Below are 20,285 nucleotides of genomic sequence, written 5' to 3'. Positions count from 1 at the left end.
TTTTCGAGAATTTTAGTCTGACAGAGATGGAGTTTCCTCCGACAAAAGTGCATGCTTGTTTGGGAAAAAAGTATTGCCACCTACAGTTCAACGGGATCTTCTATGACCCATAAAACAAGCCAGAAGCTTCCAGCGGTTATAGACACTGAGTTGAGTGTCTTGCAGCTGCACAGAATCTTGAAGTTGATTATTGCAGCAATGCAACCAGGAAGCAAGTCCCCGCACCGGATGGCAATTTCAGTAATGGAGCAATAAAAGATGCAGAGAAGAACCTCCCGTAAATGACTTCCGGCAGTTCGCAAACGTTTCCCTATCCCCCGTGAGTTTTTCGTCATCATCAGAGTTGAAGACATCCCGCTTAACAGAGTTGTCCACACAAATTCATTCCTATTCGAGGAGGCACTGAGCCAGGGTTTTCAACACTTTTAGGGTGTAATCTGGCAAGAACGTGTGTAAAGACTTCAAACCGGTCTAGTGTGTCTCAGAACTGCCACATCAGGGCTTTTTTCGAGACCGATCATCAACTCGAACGAAGCAGAAAGTCTGCGTTCATTTATGTGTGTGATTGTGATTCAGAGGTAAGCCCAGACGGTTCTGTCATTGATTGATCTTTGTGAAAAGAGACACTTGAAAATATGCTTCATGCGCCGTCATGGTATTGGTGCTCGGGCACTTACCTTGGTAGAATCAAGAGGCAGTTGCGAATTGGACTGGCGGAACGTATCCCAGTTCGGATGTATCAGTCAGTTACATACCAGCCCACGTCGTGTACAGACACTGCAGTTTCCTAGATGCACTGCTATCGAAAGTTAGAAAGCAGAAATGTGTAGACAGAAAGAATCGAGCATTTCGTTGTCACTCCCTTGGTTACCGATCTGTTTCCAAAGTCCCAAAGATAAAGACATCTGTTCTGTTTTAGTTGTCTTATGTGACATTGTACCTTAGAGATGCAACGAAACACACCTGGTGCATCGACTGAACTCCCTATTCCCATGAAATGACCAATAAGGTTCTTGGAACCGGAGATCAGTTTGCTGACGTTTTGAGAGCAGAGAACTGGAAACGCAACCGGTACAGTGACCAACAGCAGATCAACAGGACTTCCTTCTGAGGCCACAGTGAACAAATCGAGAAGGTCAGACCTAAAGTCCGTTCAGAGAAGAGGTCAATCAACACCGAAATGAGCAGGTCAGAATCAACATGGTTTCTGGTGAGCACCTCGTACATAAACCGGTGTATAACCGATTGTTTGTCTTGTTAACTAGATACCTCAGTCCAGGAAAAGAGCTGACAGACATACCAACGAATGTCGGTTCTTCTAGTCCTTCACGGATCTGGGTAAATATGACGTCAACAGTTTGAAGCAACCTCACCCTTTCCACCTACACGCAGCCGTCAACAGCGTAATCTAAAATCTTTCGAAGATGGAACGCGTCTTTCTACACAGTCACTCTCAAAAAGATCCCAGCCGTCACCACCGACTGGTTAGAACTTCGCAGTCATCGCGCGGCACAGATCTGTCGGTCATAAAGTCAGATGTTTCTCTAGGGAAAAAGTTGCTTACTATTTCTGACGGCAGACCCAGTTGAATCCAGCTGAATCGCTCATGATTGCCCAGACCCAGTTCCAGCTGAATCGCTCATGATTGCCCCTTTTAACTTGATTTGTTGTTCTAGACCCCCTCATGTTGAACGAGCCCATTGTAACCGAGGGATTCACCTGAATGCAGCCCAGTACCGGTTTTTAAGGGCAGACCATGCCTTATGAGTATTAGGTCCAACTGAAGCATAAGGCGGAAATTCAGAGACTGTGCGCCTACCTGAAGAGCCCCGAGAAGGGCGAAACCGGTCGTGGGCTGTCGAAGAGGTTTCAGCAACCTTGAGAGTAGTTTCCTTTATGAAAATATGCTGTGATATCTCGAATATCGTGCCAACTGAAACATGAGGCGGCCTGTGTGCAGCACATTCAGTTGTGGAACATCATAAAAACGAGAGATTCAGTTGAGTCTCTCGTGAAACTCACAGATTGATTTGCAAATGAGTGTATTTCTCGACAAACCGATGTTTCCTCATATCCTGACCGCATCGCCAGACGAGTTCAAGGATGCCATAGTGCGATACAGAATGGTGAAGCTCATTGAGAATCCCGCCGGGGTGAATACCACTCAGATGTCCCCAATAGATTTTCATATTGATTGATTTTACCCAAAAACCTTTTGAAATAAAAACTCGGTCAGAACGCTAGTCGGTAATGCTGTAGAAGTTCTAAGCATTAGTCGTAAACGACTTCACTGTTGTATCAGGAACTAACAAGTGACGAGAGTTGGAAACTTACCGGCTCAAATGATCTTTTTGTAGCCGAACGTTTATCGACCGTATGAAGTCAGCTTTCGTGAGGTTTGATACTAGCATGATTCATGCTCACCGCTTGCAGCCGAATCGATGTTTGGCGAGTGTTGGCTTGCCGATACGGTCCAACTCACGACAATCATTCTAGAGAGTACAGGTTATACTCTTCCAGGACTTTCAAGCCTAGTCATGTTTAGATTGACGGTCACTAGAGTTGAATTTAGTTTTGCTGAGTCAGCTGGGTACTCAGGCGTTGTAGATGAGAGTTTTGAATGGAAGGTTCAAATCAGAGAAATGACTCAAACTTCAGGAAAGTCGTTTACTTAGGCTGTGTGACCGCTAAGTCTGTCGTTCTATTGGTTGAACAATTCGCTGTGTCATACTTGCTCACAAGCGAACGTCACAGGTTGCCAATCGATTCGGCTTCCTGAAAGCGGTGCGTGTTGGACATCTGGATCGTTAAAGCAATGTCTTGCCAGTCAGTTTTCATCAAGGTCACAAAAAGGCTGTTCAGATTCTGTACCGGCGCTGATGTGCCTCGCGCAAAATGACTATCTTCATAACGATCGACCTTCTGGGCAAGTGACGTACAAAGCCTTTTTCCAGGAAGTTATCGTTCACGTGTCCCGGACCTCTAGAAATGAAATCAGAAATGACCTACACATAAACTATATTAATTCATTGCCCGCTGGCTAAAGCGCGAACCCATTCACCGGAAGGTCCGTGGTTCAAACCCGGCATCTCGACTGCTCCTGTCTAGGCCTGGGCGACTTGGCAGTACCTCACCCCTCACACTTTCTTCGGGCGGCATGGCAGCTAGACAGCGAAAGGGTGATTACTATTCGTTCTAATGGGCTCACCAACCACCATGTTCTGGACGTGAAATGTGAATTCATAGCTTCGTTGGTTGTGATTACCCTCATGGTAACTACCCTGCATGCGAAAGACAATGTTTTTCATCAATTGCCTAAATAACTAACTCGACAGTATGGCAAGACTTCGATTGTGTGATTCATATTGATTCGGTGGCCCAAAAACACACTGATTTGAATCTGGCACAACCAAACTGAACTCATGCACCCATAAGTACAAGGATAAGGCGAAAAGTTGCTACTTGACTAAGCAGTGTGTCTCTTTCTGCCTCATTCGTTGTCCTTTTCACAGTTCAACGGAGAGATCAGTTTAATTCATGGAGCTCGTAGGAACTTCAAGACCTTTCCGAAATGCTAGGTAATGAATCTTCTGGTGGCACGCCTATTTCCGGGAGGGTTTACTGGGATGGTGCGCTGTTCTAAATGTGCCTCCGTATCGACTACGATCAGCTCAATCAAATCTTTCAATCTGTGGGTTTATTCATCCCTGTCACGCGCGTCATCACGTAAATGTCACTTTAAACGGGCGGCTTCGCCGAATCGCTTTCATGTGCTCTCCCCTCCAAACGTGCTCTGTGTATGGATCACGCACTGTGACACGGTTTCACGTAGCAAACATTTTTGGTTTAAACACACAAGGTGACGTAATTCAATCGTAAAATACACGAACAATAGCTTGGTGATTGACGCTGATCTTATGAGTTACTTTGGAAAATATATATGACACGGGGGTGAGATCAAATCTATTCTGTCATCTAACTAGTTAACTCTTACGGTAGTTTACTGGGGTCGGCTTGGAAGGTAGGAAGAATCTGTTTTCTTTTATGAAACAGCAAAACAGGTTTCTCCCGCCATTGCAATCATAGGTCATATTGTTTGTCTATTCGAGATTCTAAGGCACAGAACTGACGGATCTGATTCGCGAAAATTCAAATTCAACTGCCTTTCGATATCGATTTGTGCGTGACTTTTTCCTGTCATGTATACGTCTAAACGATCCTCTCTTGACCCAGTTACTCTCAACGAAGGGAGGGACTCCCGCTTCGCTCTTATTGGAATTCATCCCTGCTATGTCGGGATTCGAACCCTGGACATCTGACATGCGAGAAGGTTGTGTCATAACAACTCCCCCAGCGCACATAACCACCATCAGAATACACCTGACGATCTCCTCTTCTGATCAATACAGACCGATAAGCCAACAAACCAAAAGTGAGCGATCCGTACAATGAAACAGGGATAAGACGGACTCTGCAGATAGAGGAGTGAAAACTGTTCACGTCACGATCTATTAGCCTGAGCGGTCACGTGAGCGGACTGTGGAAGACTCAGTGTGCATGCAGACACTCGAGTTGTGTGAGCGAATTTCACTTTCCTGTGTTGAGGCTAGACACGTGTTGAACGGACATCTGGTGCTGTATTCGCCAAAGAGACTTGTTGCAACTAAACACATGACTCTCAAGTGAGCAATCGGTAGGCTATCAGTCGGCCTCCTCAATCCGGTTGTCAGCCAAGATGAGTTGTGCTCTTTTATTGTTTTCCGAAACTGCCGCGTAGCGCGCCCAAGCAGCTTACCTTTGAGAAGTAAGGATATCTGCCTCTTTAAAACAAATCTTGATGACCACATTGGTATTCTTAGATTTGACGGCAACATGTTTTCAAATAAACTCATCCGAACAGTCACTTTCAAGTAGGATACTGCCTGGTGACTGAAGTCTGGCGTTTAGTTCACTTTCAGATCAAATCGGTTTCCGGTAAACCAACCGCCCAATTCAGTTGCTCTTAGCAGATGTATTTCCAGGAGTCGGATGTGATTTGAATAGCTGGATGTTCCCGATCGAATTTCGTCGAAATCCCCGGCAGCTTCCAGTGGGGGCTGTCAATGAAGGCGAGTATGAGTGCATTTTTATGCACTTAAATGGTTGTATGGCGCCCCAAAAGGACTCAGTGAGTGGGGGGCTGAGGGAGAACTCATTGTAACACCATCAACTTGCAATATTAATTGTTTTAGATCACAGATGGAAACATTCAGATCCGTATTTTTCTGTTTTAGGTAACCATCCACACCGACTTATTCGATCGCGTCTACGAATGCAGGCCTTTCATGAAGGCTGTATTGAAAAATTTTGCGACGAGTGGGCGTGGGATTTGAACATAACAAAGCAGGGTCTGGGCGGATGATCTGGTAATCCATAGCGAGTCGGAATAGCACCCTTGGGCTTCGATTTTATCAAATTTGTTTCCGGCACTTTTTACTTGCCTCGTGTTGCTCAATGTCGTTTTGCAAGTTCTAAATTGCTCCAACCCTCTTGCACTTGTCTCTGATTGAAACAGTTATTTAGTATAATTGGTGAAACACTACGGAGAAGCATCTGAATTGTGTTAATTTCTGTTGTGGACCACAGTATCCTTAATGCCTTCTTATTACTGTGAACTCCGGTCTGGATAGCCGATCGATAGCCTGGTGCACTTGGCCAAACCAGAAAAAGCCAATGAACCGGCTGATCCATTGATCACTGTCGCGTACAAGCGGGTCAGCAGCAGAAGTAACTCTGCATTACCCAACGGCGGGAGTAACTATGACTCTCTTAACCGGGAGCCATGGTTGAACACATTGTGATCTCTCAGTTTTAACACGGAAGTCACTTCTGATCAGACCACTGAAAAGCCGTTTTGTCTCCTCGGGAAGAAGCATTTCCTGAAATCAAGGAAAGCTGTTTGCTTCCTGTTGTGGTCCACAGTCCCTTAATGCCTTCTCATTACCGTGAACCCCGGACTGGATAGCCGCCTGATCGTCTGGTGCATTTGACCAATCCAGAAAAAGCCAATGGACGTGCGAACCGGCTGATCTATTGATCACTGTCGCGTACAAGCAGGTCAAAGAAAGTGATACTGAGAATACAACTCGTCTGTCAAGGCCGAGTGAAGAACAACCAATGAAATCTGTCCCTCAACGAAAACGGTTATTCCATTGGCTGTTATGTGGTTCCGTTACGTTCAGGGAGCTGGTTCGCCATGCCAACTCGATTGTTTACCTTAGTTTGCCCACAGTCGATTCATCCCCAAACTCTGCAGACTAGCGTAAATATCAAGCTATGCGACAATAACAAACGAAGCTAGTGGTGAGGTGGATCCGTTCAACATGCTTCATACGCGCAGACAGTCCGATAATTATGCCCTGCTAAACCCTCCAAGTTGAATTTTGACAAAGATGATGGCGTGCATCAAGTCAGACGGACTGCTGATTCACCCAGCCAACAGACAGTCTAATTCGATGTAGAACTGTGCATATGTACGGGATATCCTATATGACGGAATCACGCGCTTGTCACACGCGACTGTCACGTGACCCGCTAGCGAATAATTCGTTGGCCGATGGATGATGTAATGGTTGGACGAACAGATGCGTTGAAGCTTGTGGTTGTTATCAACGGCCTGTTCATCTTCTTATCTGCTGCGTGCAGGGGTGAAATGGTCTTAGAAAAATTGCTCAGATGTAACGACTTTCAATTGTAGAGCACCGTAAATGGAGAATATGCTCGAAATATGTTTAAATCTACCATTCTATCGAATGAGTAGGAAATCGAAGTCCTAATGAGTACGTTTTTTCTCACTTGATGTAACCCGTACTCGAACTTTTACTTAAAACTCTTCGACACGTGACTACCACCCTTCTGGGGATTCAGGAGGTGGGCGTAATCCCCCCAGTTTTCATCAACCGTACGTTCTATTTGAACAACAGACAAGTGACAAGGTTCAGTCGTTTGAAAGTTACGTTACTGGTAACGGAAGACTCGGTGAATCTCCCGTTTATGATATCCTTGTGATATTTCTACTGGTTTAGTATGGCTAAGGTCTGTAAAGTGTGAGTGGTTCTAGACCCGTATCGTCTGCCTCCAGAGCACCGCTGCTGATATTCGGGTGCTGGATACCACATTTTGCCTGCTCAAAGACGGGAAACCCGTTTGTCATGAGGACACACATTGCTGAGTAGAGGGCGATATATAGTAATCCGTCTTTAGAGCAAACCGATTCAGAAAATATCCTTCACATGAAGAAACGATTATCTTTCCTGCCGCTGATTGTCCTGTGAAGGTCAAACTCAGCATGAGGGTGCCATCCATGTTAAAAACTGATCCGGTCACCCAAGCTTGCCACAGATGACCACTGTAGACTGAATAACTAAAAAAAAGCATGAAAACAACTCTACGAATCTGGAAGGACTTTAGTGGGTATGGACCAATCGAAACCCTTGCCTGACGCGGTTCAATCGGATCACGGCAACCAAGGGTCCATCTCAGGTGAGTTTCACTCAGAACCGGGATGCTCCTTTCATATCCCACCCCTGAACATCAGTGTAAATTATGATTTCACCGAGTGCGAGAAACTGCAGCTTCTGCGTATCGATGACCTCTGCTCAATCACACTCGTTAGCCTCGTTAGCCAGTAAGCACTGGTCGCCAGACATTCAAGGATTTTCTTCAGCGATTCACTGAGGAGCGGCATCGCCAGCGAACTCCTCGAATTCCCCCAAAATAAGTAACTGTAAGCAGTTTTGTGCTTTTATTCGAACACACTACACCCAGAATTCGTGAGGTCATCCTTTTTTCAGACATCAGCGACCATGCCAACAGCATTCTAATCTGCTTTTCAGCGGAGTAAGAGAGTTTAATTTAGAAACTAATTAGGCCATTTGTGTCCGTCCACATCCGGGGTCTGAATTAGTGTACAAATTCCACATCACTCTCACTTCACGGGCCCCTTTCCCTACCTGGCTTGATGAAGCACTCGAGTTTCAGTCTATGGGAGCTCTCCAGCAGTTGACGTTCCTAACCATAACTAGATTCCAACTCTTGAGTTACCACCGCACCAACAACTTACACTAGACGCGCGTGAACTACTCCACATGGACACTGCGGCCGGTTTCAACTGTCCTGTCATTGGCGTGTTGCTCGACAAAGTCCATCGCCCGCGGACATACCACTCACAGTAATGGAATATGTTCTCCAGTTCGCATGATTCAGCTTCCCATGTGGACCCGTCGTGCCAGCCTTGCCTACTCGAAGTTCGACCCCTGACTCATGCAAGGACACACTACTGAGGAGCACTATTGAATGCAGACCTCGAGTACAGTGTTTCCTAATCTTACCGTGGCATGACCGGAGTTCATCACACCAAGACATCGAAGAGATTTGTCCTTGAATCTCAAGCAGCGTGTGTATCAGGTTGCTTCAATACGGGCTGTTGTACGGTTGTCAGACTTGTTTTGTTCGGTCAGCGGATTCAAGACGTCTTCAGGTACGTGACAACCGTCGTCTTGGAACGATTGCTCGTATAGGCCGGTGTCGGCGGATCCGCAATGAGACCATTAGGAGACGAAGGTTGCATGCACAAATCAGAGAGAGATCCAAGCAACCAGAGTGTCAACCTGTCCGAGGGGTTTGAAGGAAACTACTGTCAGTGCAACTCGCTTTCCAGGATGGGGACCGCGTGATCTCCACTGCGGCTGGTTGGGGACACTACAAGATATGGCGTTCTCGTTTTCAGTTTCTACTCTGTTCCTATCCAGATTACCTGAATGAGTGTCTGGAGGTGTAGGCACAATGTCCATTTTTTTTATTCTTTCCTTCACAACAAGGCTTTCAAATAAATCATGGCAGTGAGGCGTCCGTGTTAAACACTGATATCATGCTGTCGATGATGACTCAGGGAGCTCCTTGGGTGCATTACATTCGAGGTCCCCTCCACTCTGATCACCTGTCTACCTCAGGTGCATCGTGTTTTCCACCATGCTACGCTTCAAAAGTCAGACAATAATCGTCCAACCTGTCTCCGTTGCCTTTGCAACCAGGTTGACCACATCCCAGAGTCTTAGTCACGATGTGTTGTTACCTGATCGCGCATACTGAATCAAAGCTTGATGACTCATCTCGTGAAAAGCACACTGCAATACGTGTTTTGCCGTGCACGTCTTAACGGGTCCTTTACTTAGATGGTGATGAGAGTACTGCTTGTAGTTCTTGAAGGTAAAACCTTTGATTGTTAGAGAAGGAATTGATTCCTTGTCTGTCGAACAAGCGAGTAATAATGTTCAAATACTGGATGACGAGAATTCTGGTGCTTCCACACCTCTGCCCAAAAGAACTGTCCCAATTACGTCAACTTGGAGATGCTCACTGAAGTTTTCCGTTTTCGAAAAGAACCGATGCGTCTACACAAAGCTTGTGGGTGAAAGAATCTGTGGCACTTTGAAACAGTGGCCGTTTTGTGTCTCTGATAGACCGCAAAAAAAGTCAACATTCACCTTTTCTGGTCATAACGACGTGTGTAATCAAGGACTAGTCTTCCTGACTCTAACTGTTTTCCGGCTCATTTGGATCTGACCTTGTTTAATTCCACACTGCAGTCGACCTCATTTGTCTAGCTAGGTGGTGATTTAGTTAACACAACTTTCATGTGCAAATTAATTCGATTCCAGCTCTAGGCGAACATGAGAAATCGAAAGAATTCTCAACAAGCATGTATGTAATGTACTACTCACAAGGTTGCTGAAAAGAAAAAAACCAAACTAGTTTGCAAATGAGTGTATAGTCGCGAATTTCGTGCAATTTGGTTTCAAGTAGAACATAGGGTTGACGGAAACCCGAGGACTGCGCCTACCTGATGAGCCCCAAAAAGGGTGAAATCGGTCGTGAGCTGTCGACGGATTTTCAGCAACCTTATGAGTAGCACGTTGCAAAGATATACATATATCGCGATATCTCGAATATCGTAGCGACTGAAACATGAGGCGGCCTGGTGCAGCACATTCAGTTGCTTGAGAACATCACAAACGAGAGATTCAGCTGTGTTCCAGGTGAGACTCTCGAAAGAACCAAATTAGTTTGCAAATTAGTGTATAATCGCGAATTCTCAACAAGATTTTGTACAGATTGGCCATTCTGATAGTTGTGAACATACCGTTTGATCGATCGTGACGTCGACTCACCAGGACATCACTTTTAATCCTGAGATGGGGGGAGGCAGCAAAGCAAGGCTTTTCTGACCAGTGGATCGTTTACGAGCGAGTAATCAAACTAGTTGCGGATCGGGTGTCTTCAGAGAAACGGATAACCGCCCTGGTTTATGCTCAAGGTCGAGTAATGGGATCTCTCGTGCCGCCAGTTTTGGAAAACATATTTCCGGAAGATTTTGAAGAGAAAGCCGGATTCATTTGCCCACCCAAGATGATACATTCGTTGTGATGAAACAAGACAAGGTCAGTGCAAGGGAAGCCTTCTGGCACTGTAGTGAGTTTGAAGTACTCGTCTGCCATCCAAAGTCGGTATTCGCCAGTATCGCCTCATCAATGTTTAGGCGTGTAAGGACCCTGTGCACAGAAGAAGCTGATTGGACAGCGGTCCAAATTGAAGAAAGGAACAAACTTCGGGGTAATGGATATATCCAGAAAGCATGAGTAGACATCAACTGCAAAGGGTGTTGGTACCGGTGTAACGGTGATACTACTGATGGAGAGGCATGCGAGTAGTATGTGTTGTTCGTGGAATTTCGCCTTGCGTCTCTTGAAAACGGGAGATCTGTTGCGCCTATCCTTCAACTGCACGAGTGCAGAGCGCAGAGTGTTCCCGCCTCTAGAAAGCTACTCTCTTAATTTAAAACTCCCCCAACCCATCAACCGCAAGACTGAGGCAACCACACCAACCGACAAGACCCTTTAATCGACACTCAACATTGATCTTGGTGCCAAGCTGAAGAGGTCATACTGGTTGGTTCTCCGTCTGTCCGCTCACCTGGTTTCATGAAACCTGTGTCAGAAGCAAAAGGCTCAACAGGGGATGGATCGGGACCGCTGTTATTCCATTAAACCAAGGACATCGGAGGTCATTCGAATAATTCTAGACACGGTTAACATAAGAGTAGCTTACCAAGAGGGAAACACTCTACGCTCTGCACTCATGCAATTGAAGGATCGCCTGCCGGCAAACAGAACCAAGGACTGTGTCCACAAAATTAAGTGAAACGAGTGCACCAAGGTTTATATAGGACAGACAACCAGGGAACTACACATCAGAGTCGGAGAGCACTGTTTTTACAATATTCACAATACACTACTCATAAGGTTGCTGAAAATTCGTCGACAGCCCACGACCGGTTTCGCTATTCTTGGGACTCATCAGGTAGGCGCGCAGTCCCCGAGGTTCCATCAATCTTATGCTCTACTTGAAACCGAATCGCCTATCTGATGAAGGGCAAAGCCGGTCGTGGTCTGTCGAAGAATTTTCAGCAACCTTATGAGTAGTGCATTAAGGATGAGCGGTTATCAGAAGGGGTAGTCATCAGCAAATCTGAAGTGCAGTCAAGTCTCACCCACCTTCCCTCCACAACTGATGATTTGTTCACTCAAAATGCTGGCTACCTATGTGAACGGTCTAACTCTTCCGGTTTCGTGAGGAGAGTCACCTATTCGATACTTAAAAACCCTTGTTTCTTCCACTTCCCAGACCAAGCGAAGGACTGTCCCGAAAAAGTATTTTGTTAACAATCTATAGAAATATTAGCAACTCAGATACGTTCATCGGCTTCAGAAAAACACTCACCTGATCTACAACCAACCAGTGGTTTGTCCTTAGCTCTATTGTGAGCTTCCGCTTCGATTGAAACTGTTCATTTGGTGATCTAGCGTATAGTAGTATCCATCGCCAGATTCGATGAGAGGCTAGATGTTCTCATCACAATTTTCTGGCTGTTGCAGCGAACGAAGTGGCGTGCAGGATAGAGTCTGCAAAGTGGTACCTAACGAATGTCGTTTCGATTTGTTCTGAAATGTATAAGTGGTATCGCCACCTGCCACCATGTATGGCTTGTGTATACTACTGATAAAACACGTAATTAGGATCTAGTCAGGTGTCAAAGCACCGCCCCCATACCGGATGAAAGGTTTGTGCGGAACCGTTTTGCAGTGTTTGTTCATTGTTGTTTAATATTCAAAGAACGTCCGAGAAAGTTCGAGAGGGCAGTAAAGAATGTTCACTTTTCAAAGAGTGTGCAAAAGTGATGTTCACTTTTGAATGTGATAGGTTGTAACCAGTTGGTTCGTTGTTGGCCAATAGACAGCATAGCATTGAAGAGCACTCTTTCTTTCACGGAGATCCAAACATGATTTCGTCCAGATCACGGGTGTCTGTGATACCTTCACTCTCTGGCAGCTTCCAGAGCAGTGATGCACGTACGGAAGTCCAACAACGGGCATCCTGCTCGACTACGCCTCCTGTGTCTGTTTTTTGGTTACCGTTACGCTAATTTTTTTCGCTAACCATCAATCCATATGTGCTCCTACCCTTTGTGGGTGAACTTCCCCATGAGTTCAGACGTACTATACTACTCATAACACGACCGTTTCTCGCTTAGAAACGAGAGATTCAACTTTCCGGACGACACCCGATTCGAACACAGATGAAAGCATTTGGCAACTCTGAGTTCATCAGAAACGTCAGACACGATTCGTCACCAGTAGCAACCGAACCCAGTATGAAGGTGTATTCCTAATGGCTTTGAAAGTAATCGGAGACATAGATCAGGGCAGATGAGACTGTCTCAATTGCATCAGTTCTATCAAAAATGAAGTTGCCAAGAGTTTGGCAAGCAGCATACAGGTACACGATGACAGAGCAGCGATGAGAACAACTAAGTGCTCAAACTACTACTAGCCGGGAGGTCGTGGGCGATGCACATACAGGCAAGATTCGAATGCCTCTGAAGAACAGTGGCTTCAACTAGCGAACTCCATTATCCGATCCAAAAGGTTCGGTGTTGGGGGGGACAATATGTTACAATCACGCCTCTGAAGAAGATCGTGGTGTCGCCAACGAAATATGGTTCTGCTACACGGTTGGTTGCCAGTGAAAAGTACAACCGTCGAACGGAGGAACGCCATGCAGAATCGAAAACTGTAAATGATAGACTGCAGTGCAAGAACGGATTCAAGAGAAGGTGTGCTGAAGGTGCTTCACTGAAGCTTGCAAAAAGAGGTCGATAAACCAAACTGTGTGGGACTTCCGCAAACACTGGAGCTAGCGATTCCGAAAAGTGAACATGCCCTGGTCGGATCTGGTGCGATCTCCTGTATCGAGATTTCCCCTAGATTAAATAAGCATTTAGAAACGGATTATTGCGGAGTTCTAGTGTCGCACTGGTCGGTAACTGCATCAGTTTCCTAATGCCACAACGGTCAGGCGTAGAGACAAACACCGAATGAATAGACATGTTTACTTTTAAAGAGATAATTTATCCTCTTCGACTCCACGCGCATCGGTCAAGTCTGAATGGTACCAGAACAATTCGGGTAGCTTCGCCGCCAATTTCGAGGGGATGAAGGGAGGTGTAGTTTTACCAGACTCCGTTTGCCGATAACACTACACCGTGCACCCGAAAAATTTGAAGTGCGAATTTAACTACTTGTCAGGTGTTAGTAGACACGAGTACTTGAGAAACTGAAAGCTTTTGCGACCACGCCATGCTGCTGGTACCATTCGATCGGCTGATATTCTTGATCAGTAGAATCAAGGTTTGACAATACAATCTGCCAGGAAATACGTCTGCAAACGCAGTTGTGTTAAGTCGTGTAGACTGTGCAAAAAGAGGTCGATAAGCCAAACTGTGCGGGACTTCCGCAAACACTGGAGCTAGCGACTCCGAAAAGTGAACATGCCCTGGTCGGATCTGGTGCGATCTCCTGTATCGAGATTTCCCCTAGATTAAATAAGCATTTAGAAACGGATTATTGCGGAGTTCTAGTGTCGCACTGGTCGGTAACTGCATCAGTTTCCTAATGCCACAACGGTCAGGCGTAGAGACAAACACCGAATGAATAGACATGCTTACTTTTAAAGAGGTAATTTATCCTCCTCGACTCCACGCGCATCGGTCAAGTCTGAATGGTACCAGAACAATTCGGGTAGCTTCGCCGCCAAGTTCGAGGGGATGAAGGGAGGTGTAGTTTTACCAGACTCCGTTTGCCGATAACACTACACCGTGCACCCGAAAAATTTGAAGTGCGAATTTAACTACTTGTCAGGTGTTAGTAGACACGAGTACTTGAGAAACTGAAAGCTTTTGCGACCACGCCATGCTGCTGGTACCATTCGATCGGCTGATATTCTTGATCAGTAGAATCAAGGTTTGACAATACAATCTGCCAGGAAATACGTCTGCAAACGCAGTTGTGTTAAGTCGTGTAGACTGGTCTTGTTATGTCTGATAACGCGTGACGCTAAAGTTTTTCGTGAATTTAAAACTTCAGATGGCTGTACATTCTCAACCTGTCTGAACTGGATTTCATAAAAACAATGTCTTCGTGGCCTAGCCGAATTTCATCATCAACTTTTAATGAGTTTGTGCACACAACAGCACTGACGCTGCGAAATTTTGTGCAACAAACAGATGGCGAAATGATGTGAGGTCAATACATATGCATTTAAGTTTATATATTAAACCGGCGCTCCTGGAACACTGAAAGTTCATGTCCGGAACTGGACTCGATGTCTTGGTTCTCAAGCTTTTACCTACATAGCGTCCACTGCTGGGATGGTGGTACCGCTTGGCTGTACCTTTTCTTGTTGACCTTTTCAGGCTTGCGGCTCGTAAATTCGACGTAAAAGTTCGAGAGTTCCCGCAGCTGTGCGCTACGTTGCGCTGATCAATACGCTGGTGTGGTTGCATGACCGCTGATCAACAGGGAGCGCTGACCATTGGAACGTTGAATCAGCACCTTAACGGTAATGATCAGCCATTCACCAACCATCACGGCACGACGAACACCAAGATCCCCATTACTGGACAGCACGAAGTCGACATGGGTAAATGGTTTCTCGAATGTTCGACAGCTACACGAAGCTTTACGGGTCACCTCTCTCCAAGACATCCCTATCATAAGTCAAGAAAAGGAAGTGTTGTTGCTGACCGCAAAGAGCAAAAGAACGCGTTTCATTGATGCGTTGACCAACTCCGTGCTCACTAGATCACGCGACTTCTTTGTTCTGCAAACACACACATCACGTGACAAAACCCCTGTCCCGCCTGGAACCTAGACCGACAGCAAGTCAGTTCCAGTCTTGTATCATCATCATCGACAGGATGACATCAGTGTTCAACACCGATGCTTCACAACCTGTACGTGGGCTGGGATACTGCCAGGGCGCCCACACCTAGACAGGAGGACGGTTAGGGTCATCACCAAAAGCCTAACCGCAAGGCAGTGGTGTTTGGCGGGAAATTCAAATACATTACCATTTCTACGGAACAAGTTGCCACATGTTCCAACCCCCAACTTGGAGTTGGGGCCGCTAAACACCGCTGCCTTGCGGTCGGGCTTTTGAGCGAGAGGCTTAGGTTGAGGACCCTAATCGTCCTCCTGTCTAGGTGTGGGCGCCATGGCAGTTTCCCAGCCCACGTACAACCAGTACGGCAGTGAAGCATCGGTGTTGAACACGGATGTCATGCTGTCGATGATGACGATCATCGGTTTCGCATGAATTGATTCAAGCTAAAAACACGGTATTACACCTGTTCAACAGAGGTTTTAGTGGGAGTTCAAATAAAGCCTAGTCCATTCTGATTGGCCCTCGCATCCGAAAGTCACTACACAGCTCGGGAGAAAACATTTCCCCTTAAAAAGTTAAGTATGGTGTGAACCAATGAAGGGCCATACAAATTTTGACACTTGGTTTTGAGAAATCGACCTAAATGAACGGCGGTGTAAAGACTGGACACAAACCCTGTGGATACCCCTTTGAAATGCTCCTCTCCCGCATTGGGAAACCTAATACGCACGAACAGTAAGTTTGCGTTCGGTTCCCGCTCTATCGTGTCGTCCACAGCATGAGCCAGGGTCCGAAGTTCTCTCTTTGTTCAATGTGGACACAGCTCAGGGCGAACAGTTGGTGGTTCGAACCCGACTTCTGCATCTCAACTTCTCCTGTCTAGGCATGGGCAACCTGGCAGTATCCCAGCCCTCATGATTCCTTCCGGGAGACATGGCAGCTAAGTACCAAAAGGGTATTACCGCTGAACAGTTGGCCGCGATCAGATCAAGTCCATTTCTGTGTACAACCCTATCTTGTCAGGCAGACGTCCCGCGTGGTCTAGCCTGGGTCTCTTTCAGGCAGCTCGGGTTCGACTCTCAGCGTGAAAGTACAGTCTTGAGCTCGAGATAGTCCAGTGGTTAGGACGCGAACCTACTAAACAGAAGGTCCGTGGCTCCAACCCCTACCCCAGCACATCGACTGCTCTTGTCGACAAATTAGCTGTCGTGCAGGCTCGAAATATGAACAGATCCATCTGTAGCGTCCCAATCGGAAAGAAACCACCTACGGCGTACACATCTCCAGAAGGACGCAAAGGAACCAAGTGGCATCAAGCTCTCCTACTAGTTGTGCTGATGAAACTGAGGATATTTCGCAAACGTAACACTACTCACAAGGTTGCTGAGAACTGCTCGTCCCTTGTATGGGGAGGCGAAGCTGTCTTTACCCATATTTCGCCTGCGCCAATGGACATCAGCCTGTCAGTTCGACAAAGGCATGGACGGACGGACTGACTACACTCACAGGGGGTGAAATACCAACTGAAAATTCAGAATCTCTCCACTCAAAACTGAGGGCAAGCCCCTTTGCCTGGCCGAGCCCCAAATATGTCGAAAAGAAGGGCATGGGGTCAAACGGGTGTTCCGAAGGCAGACGAATAACAACAATGCCGGAAACCCTCTCTCAAACGGGGAATAACTGAGAGAACCACAATGAACAGACGGTGTCTACAATTGGATTGTATGGACCGGAGATCACAGGCTACGGGGTCTGAATGACTGGAGAGTGATGAAATGCGCACAGAGCATCACGCAGCTAACAGCAGTGCATGAGATTACGCGGAAGTGTTGATGGAGAGTGTGTGAATAAATAGTACACGCACGCACGCACAAACCGAGATGGACATTGGACGGTGAACGCACCGTGTGTGTCAACGCGAGGGATGGAGAGTGTGTGGGGGGGTGTAGAAACGATGTACATGAGATAACGTCGGGGTGGTGATAGGGGCCGTATCAGTCTACATCATCCAAATCGTCGACATCTTCCGAAGGCCTCTTGTGTTTTCCACCCGTGGAATTGGGTTCAGATGTTAACGTCGCCGCCGACTCCAGATTGAGCAGCTCGACAAGCACTCTGTCTTCGGAGTGGGAATCGGCTGACGAAGACGAATCTTCTCCAACCGCAGTGCTCGGTGAACTTGAAGAGGACGTGGAGGATGAGGAGGACGAGGAAGAAGTAGATGTTGAGGTAGAACTGGAAGAAGAGGATGACGAACGCTGAAGAGGACGTGGAGGATGAGGAGGAGGACGAGGAAGAAGTAGATGTTGCGGTAGAACTGGAAGAAGAGGATGACGAACGGGTCACTCTGGATTCATTGCTGGTCTCTTGAGTACTGACCCAGGAGGAATTGCTTGATGTGCCATTCGCGGAACCCTCACGATCTCGCGTGGCGAACGTCTCTTCGCTTTGTTCTGCGGCTCGCCGGGGACGACGGAAGAAGAGGAACGATCCGAGAATGCCCGAATCATCGTCGTCATCAGCATCATCGTCCGTCGAGCCACCGTCACCCGTAGTCCCATTGTGACGTGAACTGGCTCGGCGATGCGCGGCCCGCGCATGCAACTGAGTCATGGATTCGATAGCCGACAAAAGCTGAAAACGGAGTGGAACGGAAAAGCAATATAGGTTGATAGAAAAGGGCATACATGGTGCATTCAGAGTCTCTTGACCCCGGCCAAACCAACCCCATTGCTGAAGAGACTGGGTTGGGAAATTCCCCCTTGTATTGAACATAAAGTGTATCTCTGGAAGTTAGATTCACAACAGGTCAACTGCTGGATGAAAGAAATCGTTCAGCTGTAGCACCGGCCAAACCCCATTGCTGAAGAGACTGGGTTGGGAAATTCCCCCTTGTATTGAACATAAAGTGTATCTCTGGAAGTTAGATTCACAACCAACCCCTGAAGAGACTGGGTTGGGAAATTCCCCCTTGTATTGAACATAAAGTGTATCTCTGGAAGTTAGATTCACAACAGGTCAACTCAACGATGAAAGAAATCGTTCAGCTGTAGCACCCTTTCGGCGCCTAGCTGCCACAAGAAGGAAGCATGAGGGATGGGATACTGACAGGTTGCCCAAGCTTAGACAAAATCTTGTAAAAATTGAATAGAAACGGTGATAAAACGGCTCCCTCAGCAGCGCCACTCCCGAGTCTTGGTCAGCCTTCTTGGATTTTTTTTGCACGGCTGGGGTTTTTGATCGATTGAATCAGAGGCATTGCTAGAAACCCCAAGTTAGACACGTTCTGATGTCTAAAGCCTTCAAAAGTGCATATGCGTTGGAGAGAAACCAACTCATCCATGGAAAATCTACGTGTCTCGCGATGTATGGAGACACTCACCGGAGAGGTTGAAATGCAAGGAGTAAAACGTTCCACAAAATAGGTGTGCATGACCTTGGAGGGAGTCTTGGTGGGTTGTCAAGTTGACCGACTTTGGGAACAACAATTGTTTTATCGATCCATCATCAGCAGTGGAGCAACTGGCGTAACGGAACAGAGGTTTCCTGGGGGCATATCCACTTCAACACCAAGGATTTCACCTTGTTTGGCTGGATGCGTCAGCATTCGATATCTGTAGTGGCGTGTGCAGCCTGGGTTGTAGAAAGCGTTCTTGAACTCGCAAACGCACATAACAGCCACGGTACATCGCTTATTTTAGCTCACGTAGTTCAAATTCATATTGAAATTGTCCAGCTGTAGCGCCCTTTCGGTGCCTAACTGCCATGCCACCTGAAGGTTCCAAGAGGGCTGGAATACTGCCAGGTCGCCCAAGCCTAGACAGGAGAACTCGAAAGGTAGAGGTCGGGTTCGAACCACGGACCTTCCGGTCAGTGAATTCGCGCTCTAACCACTTGGGTCATCTCGCCCCCCCTGAATGAGTACGAAATCGGCAAGTGGAATAATATGGAAATATTATCGACGGTGAGATGCATTCAATGTTCAGGCGGTGTTTTTTTCAGGTGAAAGAAAGGCCCTATGAAGCCATGACGTTAGCTAGGCGAAGTTGTACGCCTCAAGGTGGATTTTACGCTCACACCATTCGCGTTTGAACAATCGTCTTCCTGTCCTGGTGTAATTATTCTGGTGAGCTCACGCCAAGGAGGGGAGAAGCACTCGACTCGGGCTCCGCTCTCATCAGAGTTCATCCGTGGTGCATATCGTTGGCTGAGACGGGGTTTGAACTCCGCACATCTGGCATGCCAGGAGAGCGTGTTACCACTACTCCACCGGCGCACACACGGCCCACCTGAATTATCATCTCTCAACAGGCGAACGACGACCCAGTAGCTGCCCTGATTCTGCCAATCGATTGCCAAGACTTCCCAGTTAGATAGCATCACGGGCGTCTTCAGACCTAATTGACAGTTTTTCATTCGTTGCAGGTAATCACGGGATTTACGGAATCCGTTCATGAAAGTCACGTGACTGGTGAGAATTGTACGTTTCTGTCGTTGTGATTGGTCAGGAGACCTGCGCTCCGCAAAACAGCTCATACGGCGGCGGAGGTCGGAGTTACAGACAGCAGTTGAACAGACTGACACTTGAAAGTTGTAATTCAGCAAAGTACACAGGAATGAAACGAATCTGTTAGGCAACCAAAACCCTACTTCTAGGGCAAACGCCCATGATCTTTAGTATCGTCATATTTGCATTGCTATCAGTCTGAAATTCAGTCACGGAGGTTCGCGGATGGGAAAAAGCACATCCACTGGTTTACACTACACCTGGATAAATGTTGGGAAACCGACAGAGGTGAGGAAAAAGAAAAAACGAGAAACATCCGCAATGGAAAGCTATCCAAAGGAAATAGCATTAGACGTAACGAAACTGACAAGGTTGCTGAAAACTAGTCGACAGCCCACGTTCGGAGCATCATAAACTGGCTTCAGTTGAGTCCCCTGACAAAACCAAATTGGGGGGGGGG

At 46.8% G+C, this 20,285-nt stretch overlaps 1 protein-coding gene across 1 annotated transcript in view; it reads right to left on the bottom strand.

The window, feature by feature from the left end:
- Positions 1 to 17,312: 17,312 nt before the first annotated feature.
- T265_08061 (hypothetical protein) overlaps positions 17,313 to 20,285 on the bottom strand; it is a gene marked incomplete at both ends in the record, with an annotated part of 38,573 nt that continues 35,600 nt past the window's right edge. The window contains 2 exons of the mRNA XM_009173756.1: positions 17,313 to 17,635; positions 17,658 to 17,952. Coding sequence (XP_009172020.1) covers positions 17,313 to 17,635; positions 17,658 to 17,952 — 618 coding nt within the window. The remainder of the gene's footprint in view (positions 17,636 to 17,657; positions 17,953 to 20,285) is intronic.

The sequence above is a fragment of the Opisthorchis viverrini genome (genome assembly GCF_000715545.1).
Source record: "Opisthorchis viverrini unplaced genomic scaffold opera_v5_201, whole genome shotgun sequence".
NCBI classification, from domain to species: Eukaryota; Metazoa; Platyhelminthes; class Trematoda; order Opisthorchiida; family Opisthorchiidae; genus Opisthorchis; species Opisthorchis viverrini.
Note: the sequence above shows the minus strand (reverse complement) of the source record. Positions and strands in the feature narration are given on the sequence as shown.